The sequence below is a fragment of the Diachasmimorpha longicaudata genome, chromosome 15, assembly GCF_034640455.1.
Source record: "Diachasmimorpha longicaudata isolate KC_UGA_2023 chromosome 15, iyDiaLong2, whole genome shotgun sequence".
Classification (NCBI taxonomy): Eukaryota; Metazoa; Arthropoda; class Insecta; order Hymenoptera; family Braconidae; genus Diachasmimorpha; species Diachasmimorpha longicaudata.
In genome coordinates, this window is record NC_087239.1 from 5,631,262 (window position 1) to 5,654,085 (window position 22,824).

General features: G+C 42.3%; 6 protein-coding genes across 7 annotated transcripts; 2 read left to right on the forward strand and 4 right to left on the reverse strand.

The window, feature by feature from the left end:
- Positions 1-267: 267 nt before the first annotated feature.
- On the reverse strand, positions 268-6,165 carry LOC135169494 (uncharacterized). The gene is made up of 17 exons (XM_064134545.1): positions 6,105-6,165; positions 5,679-5,905; positions 5,265-5,568; positions 4,912-5,109; positions 4,671-4,849; positions 3,751-4,249; positions 3,565-3,691; positions 3,329-3,487; positions 3,153-3,184; positions 2,907-3,041; positions 2,601-2,815; positions 2,013-2,313; positions 1,755-1,952; positions 1,465-1,643; positions 894-1,383; positions 524-650; positions 268-468 (listed from the first exon to the last, which is right to left on the reverse strand). The coding sequence occupies exons 1-17, from the start codon at positions 6,148-6,150 to the stop codon at positions 306-308; spliced, it is 3,579 nt and encodes a 1,192-aa protein (XP_063990615.1). The 5' UTR covers positions 6,151-6,165; the 3' UTR covers positions 268-305.
- A 106-nt stretch (positions 6,166-6,271) lies between these two features.
- LOC135169703 (SET domain-containing protein SmydA-8) lies at positions 6,272-8,931 on the forward strand. Its single transcript, XM_064134936.1, has 8 exons — positions 6,272-6,740; positions 6,818-7,072; positions 7,207-7,464; positions 7,556-7,709; positions 7,809-7,965; positions 8,042-8,406; positions 8,474-8,574; positions 8,641-8,931. Exons 1-8 carry the CDS (start codon positions 6,600-6,602, stop codon positions 8,794-8,796), a joined length of 1,587 nt encoding a protein of 528 aa, XP_063991006.1. The 5' UTR covers positions 6,272-6,599; the 3' UTR covers positions 8,797-8,931.
- Positions 8,926-13,594, reverse strand: LOC135169695 (3'-5' RNA helicase YTHDC2-like). The gene is made up of 2 exons (XM_064134922.1): positions 13,162-13,594; positions 8,926-13,044 (listed from the first exon to the last, which is right to left on the reverse strand). Exons 1-2 carry the CDS (start codon positions 13,356-13,358, stop codon positions 9,777-9,779), a joined length of 3,465 nt encoding a protein of 1,154 aa, XP_063990992.1. The 5' UTR covers positions 13,359-13,594; the 3' UTR covers positions 8,926-9,776.
- Positions 13,595-13,624: 30 nt separating this feature from the next.
- Positions 13,625-16,596, forward strand: LOC135169700 (myotubularin-related protein 10-B). The gene is made up of 3 exons (XM_064134932.1): positions 13,625-13,926; positions 14,076-15,503; positions 15,615-16,596. The coding sequence occupies exons 1-3, from the start codon at positions 13,864-13,866 to the stop codon at positions 16,074-16,076; spliced, it is 1,953 nt and encodes a 650-aa protein (XP_063991002.1). The 5' UTR covers positions 13,625-13,863; the 3' UTR covers positions 16,077-16,596.
- Aldh (Aldehyde dehydrogenase) lies at positions 16,420-18,954 on the reverse strand. Its single transcript, XM_064134937.1, has 4 exons — positions 18,816-18,954; positions 17,239-18,204; positions 16,827-17,149; positions 16,420-16,767 (listed from the first exon to the last, which is right to left on the reverse strand). The coding sequence occupies exons 1-4, from the start codon at positions 18,909-18,911 to the stop codon at positions 16,620-16,622; spliced, it is 1,533 nt and encodes a 510-aa protein (XP_063991007.1). The 5' UTR covers positions 18,912-18,954; the 3' UTR covers positions 16,420-16,619.
- Positions 18,955-19,212: 258 nt separating this feature from the next.
- On the reverse strand, positions 19,213-21,585 carry LOC135169710 (very-long-chain (3R)-3-hydroxyacyl-CoA dehydratase). 2 transcript variants are annotated; one of them, XM_064134946.1, is made up of 5 exons: positions 21,170-21,585; positions 20,981-21,097; positions 20,595-20,907; positions 20,405-20,506; positions 19,213-20,196 (listed from the first exon to the last, which is right to left on the reverse strand). In XM_064134946.1, exons 1-5 carry the CDS (start codon positions 21,245-21,247, stop codon positions 19,619-19,621), a joined length of 1,188 nt encoding a protein of 395 aa, XP_063991016.1. In that variant the 5' UTR covers positions 21,248-21,585; the 3' UTR covers positions 19,213-19,618. The 2 variants fall into 2 exon arrangements, with proteins under 2 accessions (XP_063991016.1, XP_063991015.1); XM_064134945.1 differs by having other exon boundaries at positions 20,405-20,509.
- Between the last annotated feature and the right edge of the window lie 1,239 nt (positions 21,586-22,824).

Sequence of the window (22,824 nt, forward strand, 5' to 3'; positions counted from 1 at the left end):
TGTAATAATCCACTGCGATTGAGTCGTGAAGTTGATCCTCTCGAGTATTATAAATGAGAAGAGTGATTGTAACGACACTGAATTTTTAAGAATGATTGAAACAGATAACTGGGAAGCACAGAGGAATAGGATATATTGATGAAAATTGATCTCAATGTATAACGAGATAAAATGATGAGGGGGCAAGGGAGGTTACAAAACATGTGAAAATATCCGATATTGAACCAAAATTACCAATAATAAAAGAAATGTCTACCTGACTGACAATATTGTTCAACAGTGTGTTTAATCTACTCTCCAGAATTTTACAGTTTATTCTCATTGAAATCGATAGAGGACCAGAATTTTTCCTCAGCGAAATCCGAAGTCGACCTCGCCTTCAATTCCTCAGGCCCTGAAATATGGAGATAGTCCAGATCCTCGTTTGAGGGATCCACTTGGGGCCAGTCGATCCCGACGGGGGGTTTTCTAGAGAAAAATTTTAAAAATTGCATTTATTAAATTAAAATTATTAGACACGTACCCTTTTGATATGAAGGATTCTACGATGTTGAGGAGAACATTTTGAACATCTAACGTCGGTTGATCGGTGATGGTTCTCAAGCCTGGGTTGGCTATGAATAGAAATACGTCATCACTGTGACTGACACCTGAAAAATCAAATGGAAATGGTCTTAACCAGTTTCCACGTATAATTATCGCAATTCTGTTTCACATAATTTCACTTTAGCTACTGACCATTCATTTAATGTACTGTTAAAAATTTTGAAATGAAAGTGGAGGTTTTTTTTAATTTCAGTCAATTTTTTAAATTATGAAAATTAAATTTTAGCCACAGGCTCATAGAAATGTTGACTTTTAATCGAATGTTCATTGCTTTTTCCTGAGTTTACCATAATCTCCAGTCACATGGAATAAATCAGTCAAACTGATTGGTGACCTATAGCTGTAATAGTAGACCCAAACAGGGCTGCGATTGGCTTTGGCCATTAGCCTGGCACCGAGTGGTGAGAATGATCGATGTCCATGCATGTGAATAAGCTGCTGAGCCGTAGCAAGTTCAATTTTATCACCACCAAAATAATACTCCCTGATGGTAGCTGCCACCTGCGGCTGTTTCGCCACTGGAACAGTGAAATTAAAGTCGAGCAAATGAGGGGCGATTTCCTCCCATTTTTCATCCAACGTCGCCATCAAGTCCTCCTTCTCGATAAATTCTGCTACAGGAAAGAGTCCCTCCTCCGAGACGAAGGTTGACGTCCAGGGAACATCGGCAGCGTCTCCACTGGCGATGATCTCCACCGGCGATCGATCGATGAACGGTTCCGCTGAGTTTTTCTCTACCACTGGACCGAAGGGGACGTCCGGATTGAACAGCCACGGCTGTTGTGATTGCAATAAATAATCCGATGAGGATCAGTCTGAGTTTATAAATTTTTGGAATTGATTGGTGGACGATTTTACCTGAAAGTGACCGACCAGTTGGGCTATGCTCTTAGCAGGTCGGGATTTCAGGCACTCCACCATCTCCCGAGAGCTGGCTGTCGGACAATCCAGGAGAGACCCCACCTTTTGTCCCTTCTCAGCACTACCTTCTGTCTGGGCCCAATTATCGAGGGCTGTCCCACTGAATGACATTCCACCTGCGCAGGGAAAAATCGGAGACTAATTTGGAAGGAATTTGAGGAATTGGAGAGTGAATTCAATGGTTCAAGGAGTTTCTGGGGATGAGGCCCTTGGATAGGGCCTCGTACCTTGGAAAAGGCCTCGACTCATGGGGCTCAGGTAATGATAATGAGTACTGGAACCCCCCGCACTCACTCCCCCGAGAGTAACTCGATTAGGATCACCTCCGAAGTATTCAATGTTCTCGTTGACCCATCGCAGCGCCAGGTTCTGGTCCTTCAGGCCCATATTCCCAGGAACAACCTCGTCCTCAGTGCTCAGAAACCCTAATTAGATCGGGAAAAATGTTTGATATTTCTCGATAATCAATCAATACGATTAATTACCTAGAATGTTCACACGATAATTAAAATTCACGTAGACGATGTCCCGATTCATGAGGTATGACGAGCCCTCATCGCGACCCTCCCCGAATTGAAAAGATCCACCGTAGATCCAGAAAAATACTGGCAGTTTGGATTTACTTTTCTTCGTCTCGGAGGGGGTGTAGATGTTCAGAAACAAACAATCCTCGTTTCCGGTTACCTGTTCGGGTAACTCCAGTGACGCGGGGTGATATTGTACACATGCACTTCCGGATCCATTTGCCTGTAAAATGCCTTTCCACGAGCCAAAACGCTGAGGTGGCTGTTATTAATTATTTTAATTCGTTTTATTGTCAATTTACCCTATTCATCGATGAATTTTTATCATCCTGATGGTCTTTTGGAGCTGCATTGATGAGAAAAAAAATTAATGAGATGAAAATACCGAGACAAAAACTCGAACATCTGAATGAAAAGAATTTTAACAATAAAATAACTTAAAATTTAGGGAAGAGCAGAAAAAAATGCGATTTATTTAATTTTTATTAAAGAAATAGGGTCTAGAGAAATTTTTTAGAACTGTTCTCATTTTGAAAAATTATTTTTTACCTCAAATCTCAGGTCTCCGACTGGCGGCTTCCCATATGGAATTCCCTCGAATGCCCGATAAGTGCGTCCGTAACTACTTGTTTTCTGGAACCCTTGAACATCTCCCAACGGAGTCTTCACTAGCAGATTCAATTTTTTTGCAGAAAATTCACTCGCCAAAATTATTAACAAAAAAAAATTCAGAAATACTGACATCGTGTCTACGTGTGTTATTTTTTAAAAGCCACATACGTTTATTGACTGCCAAGAGACATTAGTAGCGCGTATTGGCAAGCAGTTTGTTCAAACAAAAGCGATAGCTCTTGCCTGACTCGATAAAGTGATAGTCGGTGCACTTATCAGACAAAATCATTATACACCACCACATAAAACAAAGTGCATTTTCATAATTAAAACGGGAGAATGTGGATTTTGCCGGGACAGATTGACTGACGGGGATGTCTGGGAAGGTTTTCGAAAAATAAATTTCGTAATCATTTTATTTTTATGTTCATTTTGTTTTATTTTCTCTTATTATTTATATTATTGAGTCTCTCCCTGTGGTACTGATACCATATACCAATAAACAGAAGTAAATGTTTATTCTTTTTACAATAACTCTTCGTTACGTCCTCATTATCTTATCAGAGATAATGAGAAAGGCACACGTTTTACAAACACTTCACTTATTTATTACCCATTTTTCGTCTCCTCCCCCCACTGTAAAATTGTGTAGACCACAATTTTACAGTTTATTTTCATCAAAATCCAACGAGGACCAAAATTTTCCCTCCGCAAAATTCAGACTCGACTTGGCCTCCAATTTTTCAGGGCCCGAAATTTGGAGGTACCTGAAATACGGCTGTGATGGATCCACCCTGGGCCAGTAAATTTCACGGGGGGGTGCGCTGTTGCATAATAAAATGTCATTGTAAATCATTAAAAAAATTGAGTCTCCAAAAAATCCAAATAATTCAGGACATACCCCCGCGTCATGAAGGACTCTATGATATCCAGAAGACGATCCTGCACCCTCAACGTTGGTTCATCCCTCACTACCGGCATCAGAGGACTGGTAATGAACAGATTGAAGTCATCCCCGTGGCTCACACCTGAAAAAAAGGTAAATAATTATTCCGCAATTTTTTATCCAAAAAAATGACTGTCTTACCGAAGTTTCCAGTGACGTTAAAAATATTAGTCAGGCTGAAGGTGTTCCTGTAATTATAATAATAGAACCTAACGGAACTCCCACTATATTTCGCCATCAACGTCGCAGCCTTCGCAGCGTCCGCTGAAAACAGTCGATCTCCAACCATATGAATCAGTCGTTGAATATTCAATTCCCCAAGTCTATCGCTCCCCAGATAATGTTCCCTGATTGTGCCAGCGACCTGAGTCCGTCGAGCCTGTGGAATGGTGAAGTTGAAGTCGAGTAGATGAGGCGCGAGTTCCTCCCACTTGTCATCCAGCTCCGCCAATAGCTCCTCGTTCTCGACGAACTCGGCAGCCGGGAAGAGCCCCTCCTCGGAGACCACGCTGGCTACCCAGGGGACAGAGGCAGCCCCTCCACTGGCGATGATCTCCACCGGCGATCGATCGATGAACGGATCTGATGAATTTTTCTCCACCACTGGACCGAATGGGGTGAATGGATTCATCAGCCAGGGCTGCAGAGAAAAGAGGTTTAGAAACTTTTAAGGGGCGCTTGGGTTCGGAGGAAAAAAAACTTATATCACGTGACGATAAAAGTATTATCTGGTGAAACGGAACTTTATAATCCGAGTCGAAGGCCCTCGCCTTCCTTATCATCCTCTCGCTTGTGAACTCTCTCGACTACCTCAACATCAATCCTCGTTATCATCACATTCGTTAGAAAATACTTTTATTATGTGATAAGATAATATACCATATCCTTCATAATTTATCAATTGTTAAGTTCATATGGCGAGAGAAAGCCTTAAAAATCTTGAAAATGTTGAAAATTGACTCAAAAACTTTTCTAAACTTTCAATATTTTCGAAATTAAATTAAATGTTCAATGTTTATCGAGTAAATAAATTTCTCATTATTCATAATTGATAATTTTACCTGAAATTGTTGGGTCAATGAAGCTATGCTCGCTGCTGGTCTAGACTTCAAGCACTTCACCATCTCTCCAGTGTTGGTCGTCGGGCACCCCTCGGACGCCGCCAGCTTTCTCGCCTTTGCCGCACTCTCTTCAGTCTGCGCCCAGCAATTAAGGGTAGTACCACTGAATGACATTCCCCCTGTTCAATAATAATAATTCTAAAAATTTGGGGATTACCGGAAGTGCAGATGACATTTGTACCTCTGAAAAGTCCAGCACTCTTGGGGCTCAAATAGTGATAGTGAGCGCTGACACCCCCCGCACTTCCACCCGCGATAGTGATTTGCGTCGGATCACCCCCAAAGTGTATAATATTTTGGTGGATCCATTGGAGGGCCAGACTCTGGTCCTTCAGGCCCATGTTGCCCGGCACAACTGCATCTTCAGTGCTCATAAATCCTGAGATAAGAAATCGTTTCAAAAAAACCTTTCGCTTATTCAGTCTTTCCACTTGAATTTCTCGTGTTCATTTAAATATTTTTACTGGCCGTTAATTAGTTGCGAATAAAAATGAGGCAGTGATTACCAAATTACTCCAGAGGTACCCGAATTACCTAAAATCCCCAGGCGATAATTGAACGTCACGTAGATCAAATCTCGATTCATAATGTACGTTGACCCCTGAGAGTATCCATCCATAAATTGAAAACCACCCCCGTGAATCCAGAAAAATACAGGAAGTGGTTGGGATGCCCTTTTCGTCTGATTGGAGAGAGGAGTGTAGATGTTTAGATATAAACAGTCCTCGTTTCCCGCAACTTTTCCAGGATATCCTCCCGCAAGAGCGTACTGTATACAGCGGCTCTTGGGGTGAGTTGTCTGCAAGGTGCCCTCCCAGGAGCCGAAGGGTTGTGGGGGCTGTCATTAACAATTTAAATAATTTTATAAATCCGCTTCTGAACGTTTAAAAATTCATGATCCAGAGCCAATCACGAAATAATTGGTTCTGGCCCACAAACAATAATTACCTCGAATCTCAGGTCATCGACCGGTGGTTGGGCGTATGGGATTCCCTCAAATGCCCGGTACCTTCGCCCTCGGCTACTCGTCTTGTAGAAACCCTGGACATTTCCCAGCGGAGTCTCCACCAGCAGATCTGCCTCTTCAGCTAAAAGGCCATTCACCAAGCAGATGAACAAGAAAACTATAAAACTATTTGCCATCGTTTCGCCTGACGACCACAACTGTATTGTGCCTTAAATCATCATCATCGCGCCGCTTTTATCCTCTTCTTTATTGATATTAGATAATAAATAATTACGCGACGTTGCCACCTCCCCCACCCCTCACGTGTCCGCAAAAATCCCCGATTTTTTATAAACTCAACATTTTTCGGGTGGGACAGGCTGATCAACGGATGGTCTACAGGAGGAAATAAAATCGGGGAAAATTACCGTCCAGATGTAGAGCTCCTCGCTGATCACCTGGCAACACTGCCATTTCAATATCGAGGATAGTGTAAACATTATGTACATCCAATTTCGTCAAATTTAATGAACTCGAAAATTTATTCAAAGAAAGTAATCAGTTTATCAGATTTTCGGACGAAAGTTATCTGTCGAACGAATAACGAACGCAAAATTAAAACAGTCCTTCCATTCGAAGCAAAATGTAACGTAAATGTAACGTAATTAATTAACATAAATTGATGAAATAATGAATGCATTCGTGGCTGTAAAAATTCTGAACCCTTAAAAAGTCTCGACTAGCCATATTTAACTCCACAGTAGGCGGCCAGGCATTTAACTTCGACTCTATTAATAGGATATTTGAACGTTTCTAGACTTTACCCTCGCCACACACGTGAATCTCCACACCACCACTCGGACCTATTGAATTCACCCGAGACTAGATTTTTCAATCGATCTCACCGGGAATCAGTAAAAATAATGTCTGGCGAGGACATTTGCGCGGTGTGTCAGCAGCCGGCACAACAAAAGTGTAGCGCTTGCAAGCTCGTATTTTATTGTAGTCGTGAGCATCAAAAGTGTCACTGGAAGGAACATGCGAGCCACTGCAGGCCCTTTAAAGTATGTGTACATATCCATGGAGAGGAAAATTGTGAATTTCAATGGGTGATATGCACGAAGGTATGTGAATTTTCTAGCTCGACAGGGATGACGTCCTTGGGAGGCACTACATTGCAACGAGGAAAATCGAAAAGGGGGAGGCGATTCTGCGGGAAAGGACACCTCTAGTCGCTGGACCCCCGGTGGACACTCCTCCAGTCTGCCTTGGATGCTACGTCGTCTTGAGGGGTAACAATGCTAAAGCCTGTGACAAGTGCGGATGGCCTTTGTGCAACGACTGCCAGGAACACGGGGGTGAATGCCAGTTCACCCTTCGATTTCGAGATTCTAAGGTATTCGTGTGTTTGAGAAAAATAATATGGAATTAAAATTTAAATAAAATTAAATAAAATTTTAATAATTAATCTGTGAAGATAATTATCTGGAAAATATATCTATGTTGTGTTATTATGTCATTTATGCTCAGGTGTCCATCACTGAATTTGGCTGTCCTCACCCGACGTACAGATGTATCAATATCATCCGGGCCCTGGCGCTGCGGGAAACCGACCCCAAGGCTTATCAACGCTTCCTCGAGCTCCAGGGACACAGCCCCACCGACGATGACTCCCTCGAGGGCAATCGAGGGGAGGAGCACAGGGCGTTAGCGAGTTTCGTTAAACGATTTTTCAAGATCGATCACATAAAGCCGGAGGAGATCATTAAAATTGCTGGGATTCTCCAGGTAAATTATAAATGTTTTTTCCACGTTATTCACGATTAACTCCTGATTAATCATTAATTTTTTTGGGGGACGATTGCACGATGAATTGCAGATCAATGGACATGAGGTGCCTACTACTGAGCCCCCTCATATCGCGGTGTACGACGCAGCTTCATATTTCGAACACAGTTGTCATGCGAATAGTTCGAAGAGTTTTACGGAGAAGGATGGGCTCATTATCAGAGCTGCCGTTACAATTAATAAAGGTGTGATGAAGTCCACAGATAAGTTTGGAGTGGGGAAAACATTATTTTTAGTTTGAATAATGAATGAAGGAATAAAAAATAATTTGATTGATGGTACAGGGGATCATATCAGCATGTGCTATACTGACCCTCTCTGGGGGGTCACTAACAGACGTCATTATCTACTGCAAACGAAGTTTTTCCATTGTCAATGTACTCGATGCTCCGATCCAACTGAATTTGGAACGATGTACAATGCATTAAAATGCAGCAGAAGGTGAGAGCTAGATTCGACCTCTTGGAATTTTCGTATTCGTTATGTTAAATTGAAAAAATTGTTCACAATGGGATAGCAATTGCGGTGGGACTGTGCTACCATCAACATTCATAGTCGAGGACAATGAAAGATTCCCAAATTATTCTTGCAATAAATGCGATGAGACTATGACCTGGCAAGCGGTTGATGTCAAGCTGGAGCAGATTGGCATTGAATTGGCGTCGATGAAGAAAAATGATGTCAACGAATGCATCAAGTTTTTGAATAAATACTCCAAGGTTCTCCATGAGAATCATTTCTATATGGTCGATGTAAAACTGGCGATGTCGCAGATGATCGGACAGGAGGCGGGTGGACTGGCTGCTGTCGGCGATGAGATGCTCAACGAAAAAATATCTTTGTGCAAAAAACTGGACGAACTCTTTCGCATTCTCATGCCAGGTAAAAATTCAAGGAATGTGTCTGTATTAGTCTCTATGTGTGAACATTTTTTGCATCAATTTTTCAGCTGAAAATCGTCTCAGGGGGTTGGTGCTCTTCGAAGTACATGCGGCGATAGCTGAATTCGGAAGGCGACAGGGGCCGGAGCAACTCCGAGGGATGTTAATGGTACTTCTCCTAATTTTCAAAATTTTCGTCTCATATTTACTCATTATTTTTTGTAATTTTCTCCAGCTGTCGCAGAAGGCACTGCGAGAGGCTTATGAACTGCTTCGATACGAACCTGATATTCTACCTGAAGGAAAAATCGCTCGCATAGCTCAGAAAAATCTCCTCGAAATGGACACAATCATCAAAACCCTCTGCCAGAACGCCGCTACACCGATGTGAAAATGATCAGACAATTATACATAAAAGTAATACATATTATTCAATCAATTAATATCGATCAATCAATTTGACTATTTCCTGAATGAAATAATAATGACAATTGTTCGAATAAAATTTCTGAGTCTTCAATTTTTACTGCCATTGTCTTTTTATTGTAGTACCATTTACACTCATGAAATGTATTGTATATAAACAGCATTTTATGTTTTATGAAACAATTGAGTAACCTTTCCAAAACTCAAAACGAACTGAAATAAAATATTTAATCCTAATCATAAACAAAAATGGAAACAAAAATTATAGAAATCATCCGTGGGAACAAACTGGGATATTCTCCTTATTTCTGGTACATTCATCACAGACCTTGGGATTCACAGACAGAAGTAAAATATTGTAAAACTGATAGTGAATGACATTGTTACGATGTAATGGTTCATGAACAACGCATGCCATGACTGCCATCAATCCTCCAATAATAAAATATTAATTTTAATAGTTAATGGAGTGAACAAGAGACACTCATAATCCTACTTAGCACAGCCTATTCATTGCATTCAGCTTACAGCTAACTTACTCGTGATTAAATTGATTAATAAAAAAAATAAAATCAACAAGTTTAGTTTTGCAGGCAAATTTATTTCTCTATCGAAATAATGAAGTACGAAAATTGAATAAAAAGTATTTGATGCATATTCTGAAAATCAGTCCAGTAGACAGGCCAATAGTCTATTAACAAATTAAAAAAAACGAATGCTACATTTTTAATGAAATTTCCCTTTAAGAACAGAAAAAAAAATCTCGTACAACCCCAAGTGTCTTGCAGCAGGTCAAACTAAAACTATAAAATTTCATTCCTCACAATCCTGACAGCAATCATCGGAACGTAAAATACTGATAATATCCCACAACAACAAAAAGGCGCTGAAAATGACAAATAAGCTGTTTTAGTAGAAAATGTCCCGTATCGAGGTGAAAATTCCCTAGTAAGTTCTATCCTCATCATCACTTCTCCTCGCATTGGCAGGATAATAATCAACAATTAGTGGTCTAGGTCTCTGTCCAATGCCAGGAGGCTGTGGTAATTCACAAGACTGTTCAGCATTGCTGATGACAGAAACCATGGCCTTGACAACCTGATCATCGAGTGTTGTCATACTCCTCGTGGGATTCTTCATTCTCCTCAGGAAGAGGGCATTCCACTTCTGTCTGAGATGCAGAATAAGCCTGGCTGTCTCAAAATCAAGCTTGAAGACAACCCAGTCATCCAATTTAAGAATAGTCATGCCTTCCCGTGTCTCCTCAGCTTCAGAATCCGATTCACTCTCAGGTACAGACTCCGTCTCATAAATAGTATCCATTGCCAGCCTAGCAGGTCCACTAAATAGAGCGACAGTAATAGGATTGACTAGAGTTACAGTCTTAACATGACAGAATCGTCCAACTCTGCTCATCTCCTCATAAATCAGCCAATCAGATGGCAGTGTGTGAACACTCGCTGAGTGCGACTGGGCAGATGTGGTCCTAGTTGACTTTGTGAATTCTTTCAACGTCGAGGATGGATGAAAGAAGACTTTGGACTCCTTCTGTGTTCTCAACTGTCCATGCTTCCTGTCCACCCTCATCAAATTGGGATACAGTCCAGCAGTGAGTGCAGCCTTGACAACCCCCCAGTTTTCAGAATTCCAATTCAGATCCCTGATATCACCAGAGCCCCTGGCCTTCACAAAACCAGAGGCTCTGAGCTGCCCGAGCAGTTGAGATCTCATCCCAGTGATCATCTCCATCACAGCTGAGGATATAAAATTCTTCTCACAGAATTTTCTCTCCCACCCAGTGGACCTGGCCTGCTGCCAGAGTTGAAAGGCCCTGAGTACTGCCATGTGATCTGAATAAGAACCTGCAGCGAGGGTTTTCCTGGCAGCTGTGGCTGCTCTCCTTTGCGAGGGCTGTGATGGCAGGAGAAATGGATCCTTATAAGCAAGACTGCAGACAATGGTGAGGATTGGATCCAAACACTTGAGGACAACAGCATAAAGCAACATTTTTCCAAGTCTAGGCTCCACCGGAAGATCCAGAAGATGAGTACCAAGCTCTGTCAGGTCCTCCCAGGCATCAAGAGCATCAATGGACTTCAGTAACTGAACAGCATTTCTGGTTACGACGTTCGATGGGGGCTCGAGAGCTCTGTCGAGGTACTCAGCAATGGGTGTGTTGCCTGGGGCCAAGTGCTTGGTGAACAGGCACAATTCTTGAAGAGGTAGTCGTAGGATTTCTGGGGTTGAATAAACCTGCATGCTGTTGTAACGAATTGAGGAGAAGAGCCTGTAGCAGATACCCTTCTGGCATCTACCAGCTCTGCCCATTCGTTGTTTAGCACAGGCCTGGGATATCCAATCGGACCTCAGGGTGCAAACATTTGAGATCGCGTCGAATGACTTCTCCTTCACTTTTCCACAGTCTATCACGTAGACAACGTCATCTATCGTTATGCTAGTCTCAGCGATATTCGTGGACAGAATGATTTTTCTACATTCCGGGAGGCTCGGCCGAAATACTCGTTTCTGATCAGCTGTCTGCATATTGGAATGGAGGATGAATAATTCGTAGAGCATTGTCTGACTCATCCTCTTCTCTTCAACGCTTAGCCTGTCCCTCATGGTGACGATGTCGTCGTACCCTGGGAGGAACACGAGGATCGATCCTGAGGGCTGTTGCGTGTGAATGTACTGAATCAGGACGAACAGAAGATCGTAATTAATAGCATCATCGCTGAATGTATTGTGATAAATTTCGAGGAGAAATTTGTCTTCTTCTGAGAGGGGTGCGTCGGCATTCTGAACTCCAGAGTCTTCAAGTTTGCAGTCGTAGGTCTTCAGATATGCTTCAATGAGCTCAGCACACTCGATCTGATTCATCTTCTTCGCCCAATCGAGGGCTGTCCACTCGTTGCTGGCTCGAATATTGAGATTTGCTCCTAAATTGAGAAGTTGTTCAGTGGTGTTGATGCAGCCTCGTCCAGCTGCCACCATCAGGGGTGTCACGAGGGTGTTTGTGTGCTGATAATCGACAGAAATATTCTCAGACAGAATCAGGTGAAGTAACTGAGAAAAATTGTCTTCTCCACCGATCAGCCATGAATCTGAAATACTCTTGTCCATTTCCTCCCTCAACCAGGGCTCCAGCTCAACCCTCTCCGGCTGGGTTTCAGTCTGCTGACCCAAGATTGGTGATGGCACTGGGGCCTTGCCATTAGCTGGTACTCGTCCAAGCTGCTGAGGGGCGTACTGGGTCCACGAGTCCAGAACTTTTCTCTGTTCCTGTTTGTTTATCAATTCTTTTCGTTTCTCAAGCATTTTGTCTGTTGTGAAACCAGTGATCTTGAGGACGTCTTCCAGAAAGTATACGTCAACTTCGTAGGACCTTCCTGGAACGTTTATAACACTGCATTGGGTGAAGTACTTGACGAAGATATTTGTGTCCATTGTTGCACTCATCAGGATGAGCTTCAGGGATCTATACTTGACGAGAGCTTCCTTGAGGGCGATCAGGAGAAAATCACAGAAACGATCGCGTTCGTGGATCTCGTCAACGATTACGTGAGTTATTGTTCCCAGAGCCGCGTCACCTCCCATTAATGTTCTCAAGAGAACTCCATTTGTACAGTACGTCAAGAGGGTTTTCGGCGCTACTCGACTCTCCAGTCGTATTTGATAACCAAAAGTCTGTCCAATCTTCTCGTTACGCTCGAAGGCGACTCTTTCAGCAACTGAAACAGCTGACAGACGTCTTGGCTGGGTGCAAACTATCCTGCAGGCCTGATTCTTCAGCTGGCAATGCTCAAGAATATACTGTGGAACTTGTGTTGTCTTCCCCGAGCCAGTCTCACCAGCTATTATTACCACTTGGCTCGAGTTAAGGGCCTCGAGGATCTTCTCACGAGCGTTGAACACCGTTAGGCTCCTCCGCAGCTGAACTAGATCCTGATTCGTTCGCAGCTGAGGCACCTGAGCTATCGTGCCATTCAGCCTGCCCATTGCTTTTGTAGTTGTGGTTATCTCGTTGTCCATCGTACGTTCTCGCTCGGTCGGAGGCAGCAAATCCTGTCTCTCTTTGTTGTTTAAGGGAAAGTTCTGGATTAAATTCAACATTGTCTGTTTAGACTGCTTGTTTAGCGTTATTGATGCGTCCGACTGGATTATTGTTGAACCCTCGCGTTTGTAAACTGTAAGGAATCTACTAGCTCCTTTCCTGGAACAATGGAGAAAGGCATGATAAATTAACCGGGAACCCCAGATGTCTAAGGAACGGGTCGAGTCACCGGGTCGACATAAATGCATTTTATTTGGAAGCCCGACGGATATTTACCCTCGACTTTTGGATTTCAATCCGAGCTGGGCTGCCAAATCATGAATATAAGCCCTCTCCTCAGCTGTGTAAGACGAGGGAAACTCCAGCTCCTTCTGATCAGGGGAGTCCATCAATTTTTTCACAGTTAAATTAACAGCTATCCTCGTGTCCTCCCCAATTGCTACCTTCACCGGGTGATTTTTGCGTCGTGGCATTTTTGTTTTTTACTTTTGTTTTGGTGGTGGAGAAATCTCTAAAAGCCACAGGTTATTTCATCAACACCAAGATAATCAGAGTAATCAGAATGGTTACTTGGTTGACAGCTCCTCAATGCGATAATTATGAATAATTGAAGGTGTTCGTTGATGCGAAAAACTTTGGAATAATAAGAAAAGCAACAGAAAAATAATGTGAATTCAAAGAATTGCGAATGGTTGTCTCCATTTTGAATAACGCAAAGCATCCACAGTGCTTAACCTATACTCGTGACCTGGGGGCTCAGACACGTGGCGCCATCTCGACATTTCGTATCAATAAGACTTTCTGGTGTTCAAAGCATCGTCTGTCGGGCTTGTGTCTATGTCATATGATTGTTGCACCGTAAGGGGAGTAAACTGAGTAAACACAACACGATTACTCATGAGAAAATCCGAAAATTACTGAACATTCGCAGTTGAAATATGTCGTAGTGGATAATTAGGGTAACAGTGCTAATTGGCCATGGAAAATAAAAGTTGCAAGAACTTTATCAGCTATGTGGGCTTCGAGGAACATGAAATGCAGGTAACAATCATTGAAAATTACTGGTGAACTTGCGAGTGAAAAATGTTGAAATTTTTAACAACTATCAGCTCACACGTACGTTCATTTATGTTTTTACGCATGAAATATTCGATTTTTTTTATGTTAAACAAACTTGATTATCTGTAAAGAACATGCAGATGAGCAGACGGGATTCCCTGGGTGAGAATAAAATAAAATTGCTCCCCGGTGAAGTTCTCATAGCGGAGGCCCAGAATGTCCTCATGTTCTCCCCCGTGGGGGACCTGAAGCAGGGGATCTCCGGGACTCTCTCCGTCACAAACTTCAAGTTAACATTCATCACGAGTGACGATCTCAATGGCGAGGAAATAAATCGCCAGCAGAATCACCTCTACGGATACACAGACTCGTGTTTATCGAACATCGACGAGATCTACTTGATTACGGGGGATAAGAAGAGAAAGCTCATCCCCGGGAGTACGATACCGTCTAAGGTCAAAGGAATTTTCATTGTATGCAAGAATTTTCGTACGTGGTCGTTCTCGTTTAAATTCTCACCAGTGAGTCATGGGAAGAATCTTCTTGCGACACTACTGCATCATGCATTCCCCAGCAGGCATCAGCTGCTGTTTGCGTATGATTTCAAAGAGGTTTATTACAGTAGTATTGACAAGAATGTCAAGTTTTTTCGAGATTTGAACGATTGGAGAGGAGAGTTCGATCGAACCGCCCAGGGAAATGAAGTTTTGAAGAGAAATTGGAGACTGTCTTCTGCTAATGTGGCCTTCCAGTTGTCACCGAGTCTGCCTCAGTTCATAATCGTTCCAGGATCTGTCACCGATAGTCAATTAACCAGAGCTGCCGGCCACTTCCAAGAAGGCCGTCCCCCCGTGTGGTCGTGGTCGACCAGTCGAGGTGCTGCCTTAGTTAAAATGTCTGAACTAATGACGACGATCACTGAGCGAACCCAGGAGAACATAATGCTGGAGAATATACGAAAGAGTCATCCCCAGAAACTAGCCATGGCTGTGCTCGAGTTGAACAAGGAAATAACAGTTAAATCTGTAGCTAGTAGTTTTTCAAAATTAGTCGCATTGTGTACACCAGAGAATATCCGACAGTTCTGGATGCAGGACAATAATTTCTACTCGTTATTGGAGAATTCCAAATGGTTGAAGTTTATTTCTCACTGTTTGCAAAAAGCTGTGGAAGCTAGTGATCACTTGAGCTCCGGAACGTCAGTTATATTACAAGAAGGAGCAGGAAGAGACATGTGTTGCGTTATATCGAGCTTAGTCCAATTAATATCCGATCCATATTTTCGAACGATAACTGGATTTCAATCTCTCATTCAGAAAGAATGGGTTGCAGCTGGGCATCCCTTCTGTGATCGTCTGGGGCACATCGCGAAATTTAATTCTGAAAAATCACCGATTTTTCTTCTGTTCCTCGACTGTGTCTGGCAGTTGATCCAACAATTTCCCTCGAAATTTGAATTCACGGAGACGTATGTCACGACGCTATGGGATGCTGCACACGTATCTATTTTCGATACATTCATATTCAACTGTGAGAGAGATCGAGCGTTTGCTGCTATGGTAATTTAATATACCGTTTTGCGTATTTATTTTTTGGAATTGTTCATGAAAACTAAAATTCTTATTTTCATTTAGCGATGACATCCTTTGAATTAGAATTAAATTTCACAGGATCCGAACACTCCCCTCGTCCTGCGTAGTGTCTGGGACTGGCGAGAGCAGTTCACAGACCAAGACATCCTCCTGTTCTACAACCCCCTGTTCAACTCGAAGGAGCCAGAAAAAGGCCCCCTGAAACCCCACCACAATATTTCGTGCCTAGAACTCTGGACCCAGTGTTACTTTCGATGGATTCCACCCCTGGAGATTCACAATGGTGGTAAAAACCACGTGGAGTTGTACTCACGCCTCATGCAGAACGATATCAATCAGATGAGGGTCAACACTAGTGACGGGTCTACCTCTCCTGTTGACAAAGTGACCACTTACCTCGTGCAGATGAATATCGATAGTTTCTACCCATTCGGTAATAAAAAATCGGGGAACACTGTGAGTACCCCTATTATGAACAGCTCAGGGTTAACGTCTGAGAGCCTTATCGACGCACAATCCCTGCTCACAGCCCCTGATTGATAATAAAAGTAGAACTAAGTATACTCCCTTGAGCCTGCGTCTTTACGTTGGGACAATTATTATTTAGAAAATTCAACATAATTAGAATTTCCGTTGCATATTTTTGTTCAATAGAACCAGGCGAGAATCAAGAGAGTTTTCTATCAAATTCGCTAGGTTTTTCTATAATATTTTCATAAAGAATATTCGCATGTTGAGTGGAAAGGGCAGCTATCTGTTGATAAGGAGTTACCTTGTATATTCGGTTATGCAATCAACCCATGTAGATAATTACCCTCTGGCCTACGAAATTCTAGCTTTTCCCCCTGGTATGGTGTTGAGTATGTAAAATAAAAAATACGAGTTGGAATTTATTTTCATCCTTTATTCTACCATAATTGTGATTCAAGCACCAATCGTTGGAATAATGTAATTTTTAATAAGTACAAGAAATTAAAAAAATATGTATGAAAAATCTCGTATTGTGCACCACATGTAAATATCTGAGTATTTCATATCGAAAATACGACTTTGTACATTTCTTTTGAGTCTTTTTTATAGTATTTAACTATTCTTCTCGTGGACCTTCATGATGACGCTCTTTACTTCTGTATAAGCCTCGAGTCCATATTCACCGCACTCCCTTCCTTGTCCGGACATTTTGTAACCACCGAAGGGCATTTGAGATGATAGGGTGTTATAAGTGTTAACCCTAGAACAATTAGCAATTAAACTAAATTCCTGACCTTCCTACAAAAAAAAATTTCATACCAGACGGTTCCAGCTCTCAAGCCCTGAATCAAATGATTTGCCTTATCAATATCTTTAGTGAAGACAGCGGCTGCCAGGCCATAATCAGTTTTATTGGCACGATGAATGACCTCATCAATCTCACTGAACTTGAGAATCTGCTGTACAGGACCGAAAATTTCTTCGCGAGCAATCGTCATGTCGTCCTGAACATCAGCAAACACTGTTGGGGCGACGAAATATCCCTTGTCCCCTACTCTCGTGCCTCCGGTCTCCAATTTAGCACCTTGTGATTTTCCAGACTCAATCAGGGAGAGGATCTTGATCATTTGATCCTCATCAATCTGCCGAAATAAATTATTTCGTTGTCGTTCTTTTAAATTTATTGCTACCAAATAAATAAATGGAATTCTTTGAACTCTCAAATGCTCACCTGTGGCCCATGTTCAATGGTAAGATCAAAAGGATCTCCAACGGTCCTCTTCTGTGTCCTCTTGACACTCTTCTCCACAAACTCATCATAGATATCATCCTCGACAAAAGTCCTGGAGCCAGCGCAGCAGCACTGGCCCATATTGAAAAATAGTCCAAAATGTGCGGTCTCAACAGCATGATCCAGATTGGCATCCTTGAAGATGATGTTGGGTGACTTTCCCCCTAGTTCCAAACTAGTTCTCTTCAGATTACTCATGGCAGCTCCTTGTTTAACAAGTTTTCCCACCTCAGTCGACCCCGTGAAGGCGACCTTATCCACGTCATTATGAGCGACAATAGCAGCCCCAGCGCGTCCAAACCCAGGTACCACGTTGACAACACCCGGAGGAAAACCAGCTTCCTTAGTCAATTGTGCTATGTACAGAGCAGTCAGTGGTGTCTGCTCTGCAGGCTTCAAGACAACGGTGTTGCCCGTGGCCAGGGCTGGTGCAATCTTCCAGGCCATCATCAGCATGGGAAAATTCCAAGGGATGATCTGGCCACAGACTCCAACAGGTTCGTGCCTGGTGTACGCCATGAAATTCCCATCCATGGGAATGACCTTCCCATGATTCTTGTCAGCCCAGCCAGCGAAGTACCTCAGAACCGATGCACTGGCGGCCACGTCGAAGCCATAAGCAGTGGCATACGGCTTGCCGTTGTCCAAGGTCTCCAGTGACGCCAGATACGTTCGATCTCGTTGCATGAGGTCAGCCAGTTTGTTCAGGAGGACCCCCCGGTGAGAGGCATCCATCCTTCTCCATGTTGAACCGAGACGAAATGCCTTCTTGGCTGCTGCAACAGCTGCATCCACGTCGGCTGCATCGCCTTCCTGAACCTCGGCGATTACCTCCCCGGTGGAGGGATTCTTCGTTTCGAAGGTCTTGCCAGACTCTGATTTTCGCCATTCGTTGTTGATGAATACCTGTCACAATTTTTGGGGATATTGAGGAGTTCCGGGGGTTCGTGTGACGAATTGGAATGTTTGAAGACGAGAGCCAGTGTCGAGTGATATTTTTTAAATTATCAATTTATAAATTTTTTGATTGAACATTGTAAAGGCCTTTGATAATTTATTCTGTGTCCTCTGAATATCATTGTCTCTGGGCTGATAATGTCTAGTCAGCTGTCCATGCAATATATTTATGACAATATTTTAGTATTTGTTTACTGATAAGTAGTTCAGACCCCGCAAGGTACGATTATAAAACAAGAGCCGATAAATATTGTAATTTTTAAACAATTCATAGGGAGATATTATCTCAGTTTATCACTTCGTTACTAATTCCTTTGTCCTAATTACAAAAATTAGCATAATCATGTGAGCCCACTCATAACAACAACAAAACAACAGAAAGACAAGCAAATAAAATAAATAAATATCTTAAAATTCCGCATCTCATGAATGGCGAATAAATGGTCTGACATAACCCCCATTTCTGCGAATAGCAAGGGAAGAGTCTAGATAACATTATTTCTGGTTTTGCAATATCACTGGACTGGCACGTGACGCTTTAAGAAAACGAAGGATCTTACCCCACAGTACATTATCGAGGGGTTGATTTCAGGAGCCGGGAGGGCAGCTGACGAGTAGGCCCTTAGGGGTTGGACTTTCCTCAGGAGACGTAGCATGATTCCTCAACTTGTTCGATGATTCGGGAACTGAATACTCAATTTCTTACCTTCGAGGGTCGCAGACCGATATGGACTGATAAAAACAACGAATGTATCGGAATGTTTGGCTCCCGGTGCAGCTACATCCTCGTCTCCCACCACTCCCCGGGTGGTTTTTGTATGTGGTGTGACATGCGCCGTGAGTTCTAAACCTGCGTGATAAACTGTCGACACAGCAGGCAATTTCACACGATGACTAGTTAGCATATTTGCTTATTAATGATAGGGTATTGGAATGTTACATAAAACAGTCGACAGGTTCTCGATGATGATTTTCTTGTAATTAAGTTTGTTAAACCAAGCAAATGACAAAAATTACAATGAGACTTAAATAAGTAACATGTTAGATTGTATTTGTAGCGTATTTTGCTGTTGTTTTGCCACTCAAAGTGTTTTTTCAATTGATCCTCGTCAATCTGTGGATTTTACCCTCAGAATATAAAAAGTGATTCGCGAATGTTGAGGTTAAACGATAAACCTCAGAAAATGAAACCGCCTGTTAGCATTTTTCGGATGGTAATTGACCTTCAGCTCCACAAATTTCTTACTCCTCATCTGATAGATGTGAGACATCACAGGATGAACAGCATGACAGCATAAAAAATTTAAAACGAATTAAGATGTCAAATAGTGATGAGAAATGATGAAGACCCAAATTCTGAAATTCAGTTGCATTTTTCGTTCAACAATTTGCGGGCCTTGGCCCCACCAAGTTTTTTGATCCTCGCCTGGTGCATGTGAGACATCAATGTATAAATAGCAGGACCACAAAGCAGCAACAAATAAATCCTCAGCAACGTTGGAAAGTGAAAAGCAAAGTTCCATTCATTCGGCAACGAAACCGTAAATTTCTCAGTCTCTTCGAAGTAGGGGATGTTCCTCAAGATAATGATTCCCTCGCACATGAACCCGAGCGGATACAGGGGTATCCAGATGGTGTACCTGAACCAGGTGAGCAACCCGATTTCCACGTCCAAGACCTGGGTGATGTAGTAAGGATAACGAAATACTTCGATCAAGCTCCAGACAAAGAAGAGGTAGAAGATGACTGGTTTCGTCTGCATGCGGGGCTCAGCCTCAATCATCAGGAAGAGAACAAAGGCACGACCTCCAACTTGTACGAATGTCAGCATGAAATTGCCTTTTGTGTAGCCAAACATGGGGTGCATGACTTCGAGGAATTGCAGGAGCTGGAGGAATTTCATAACGCTACCAACACTGTTGTAGGTCTCAGGCATGGAATCTAGGAAATGTTTTGAGAAATTACTTTTGAAATTTTTGAAAGGAAAATGAACAAATTGATGTTCGTGATAATAACTCAGTTACAAAAATTATCTGTGACTTCAGTCTTCTCTTTTGGGATTCGATGTCCCAGGGGATCAAAGAAAATCTCTCTCTCTCTCTCTATTTAATTCAAGTTGTTGATAAACAGTTCCCTTTCTCATACTGACCTGGACCTTCTCTTGAGTATCGAATTGCCATGACTGTGAGAACATACATGAACCCAACGAACTGGCATAAATTATACCAGACGAGGTAAACCTTCTTGAAATCTTCTGAAAGGAGAACAAGTAGATAAACTCAGAATATTCTAACATTTCGAATTGCACCAGTTGCCTGGATTCCTGGAGCAATTCTAACCTTTTCTGTATCCCAACTCCTCTTTCTGAAGCTTCCCATACATCTGGGGGTAATCGTCATGAACGTTTCTCTTCTCCAGCACTTCCCTATGAACTTTGTCTTTTGCTGAGGTGAAGCCCTCGTTGAGGCTCTTGAAACTGTCCTTCCTGCCTCCTCCCTTGGATCTTCCCGTTATATTTTTGCTTTGGAATTTAACTGGATCCAAAATTATGTAGTCAGGGTCATTCTTCACTGTTAAACGAGGCCAGTCGCCATCGATTTCCTTCTTCAGGATGAACTGCATTTGGTGATTTATCAATTCATACATATTTTCCTGAAATTAAATCGATAATCAAGTGCAGAAATTCTTCAGTAATCATCCCTCAAAATTATTCCATGATCTTTACCTCTTTGTTCGTAGAACCATAAAAATCAATGGAGAAATTGTAGCTGACTGTGTCCCCATTCTGGCTCTTGGAGGCAGAGAACTTCATGCCATCGTCGTCAAGGAAGATCTCAGTCCCCTAAAAAATATCAACCAACTAGAGGAAATTTCCGGTGTGAATGACCTGACCAAAATTTTGGCTGACATTTACCTCAGGATCATCAACGTCAATCCTCAGGAAGACGTCATTTTTGGTCTGGGACCAGTACACCCTCGGTTGGATAGACATCGCCCCACTTTGATATATCACTCTAAATATTTATTACTTCCCCCAAAACAACAATTAGTTAAATTGAACTATGAAAATTCAGCGCATCAAATGGATTTGTCAACTTGTGTAAAAATAATCTGCTTCACTGATTATTACTAATTCCTAGCTCAAAGGTCTGCATAAATGCAGCAAAACTAATTGCAAGTCACTGGAATTATTCACAGCTCCATAAATTCTCGATTTTCCAGACAAAAAATCCATTAACAAATTAATGAAATGCGTTATTCCATCCGGCGTTCACCAGAATGTTTACTGTTTCTTGTGGACACCAATCTCTCAGCTGTTCTATCACCGGAGGCCATCAGGTTACCGACGGAATCAATAGTTGGTAAAACGTCCTCCGAAAGGCGAAGGCGCTGGGGATGAAATCCATGCCGCCAGGAAATTACGAATATAAAACAAATATGCGACGGTAATTATTTACATCCGTAAAATTACAGCAAAAATGTTCATCAAATTTTCAATTGATTATTCCCACGCGCTAAAAAATTCTATTTGCTCACATAGCACTCCATAAATTTTCTTTTGTTTGCTAACAAAAAACGTCGAGTCTTTATTTAGTGACCGGAAGCGTCTGCGACGTTCTGAATGCCTTTCAGGAAAATTAAATACAAATAACAAAAAGATCAACTGGAAATGCCCCGACAACCCCGGCTTTTCCTGATTGAAAAGCCAGGAATCAACCGGAATCGTTTTGCGCAGTTGACAAAATTTTCCTCAGCCGTAAAAAATCTCCCAGAAATTATAGAAAAATTTTGAGGACCCGGCCTTCCTTTTCTTGACCTGAACACCCAATTCACTGACCCTCAGATAGCCCCTACATCCCTAAATACCGATTTTGGACCATAATTCTCGTCGAATGTACTGGAGGCGCCCAACGATGCACGAGACTGACGAGTTTCGGTTTTCATCCCATGCAGAGAAACCCGGGATCCTCTTGTGCTTCTCGATGCACAAAAGATCGGAGTGAAAATCCACTGGGACCCAGGTAAACCTAAGCCAGGTACGCCAGGTGGTGCCAGATATTCTTTTTTTTTTCACATTCTCCTCCACCTACTACTGCTCTCTTCTTTTACCCTCTGATTCACTGTCTCGTGTTTTGCAGTCTCGCCAGTTCGCCCGAACAACAGCTGTTTCCCCCTTGAGGTTCATGAGCGAGTGGGTTCACCCTTATTGTCAACGGTGAATATGAGTATGGGGCCAATGTGTGCCTCCCCTCCCCGACCACTTAATCTCATTTTATATTATTTTTTATTTCTTCATTTCCGATGGAAAATGTCAATATTAGGACTCCGCTCTCATCGCCTTGAGCGCATTATTTTCTCGGTGGAACGAGACCGAACGAGCGCTGCAGCGGGTTCTGATTAAAAAAATCGTAATTGAAAAGCTCGAAAATTAAATTAAAACTGGATTCAAATTAACCGCCTGGGCCACTGAGTCAATGAATAAGGAATAAGTTTGGCAGACTCGAGATATCGAGAACAGCATTTTTCGTTTGACAACCGGGCAATCGTCATTTTTTCAATTTTTACCTG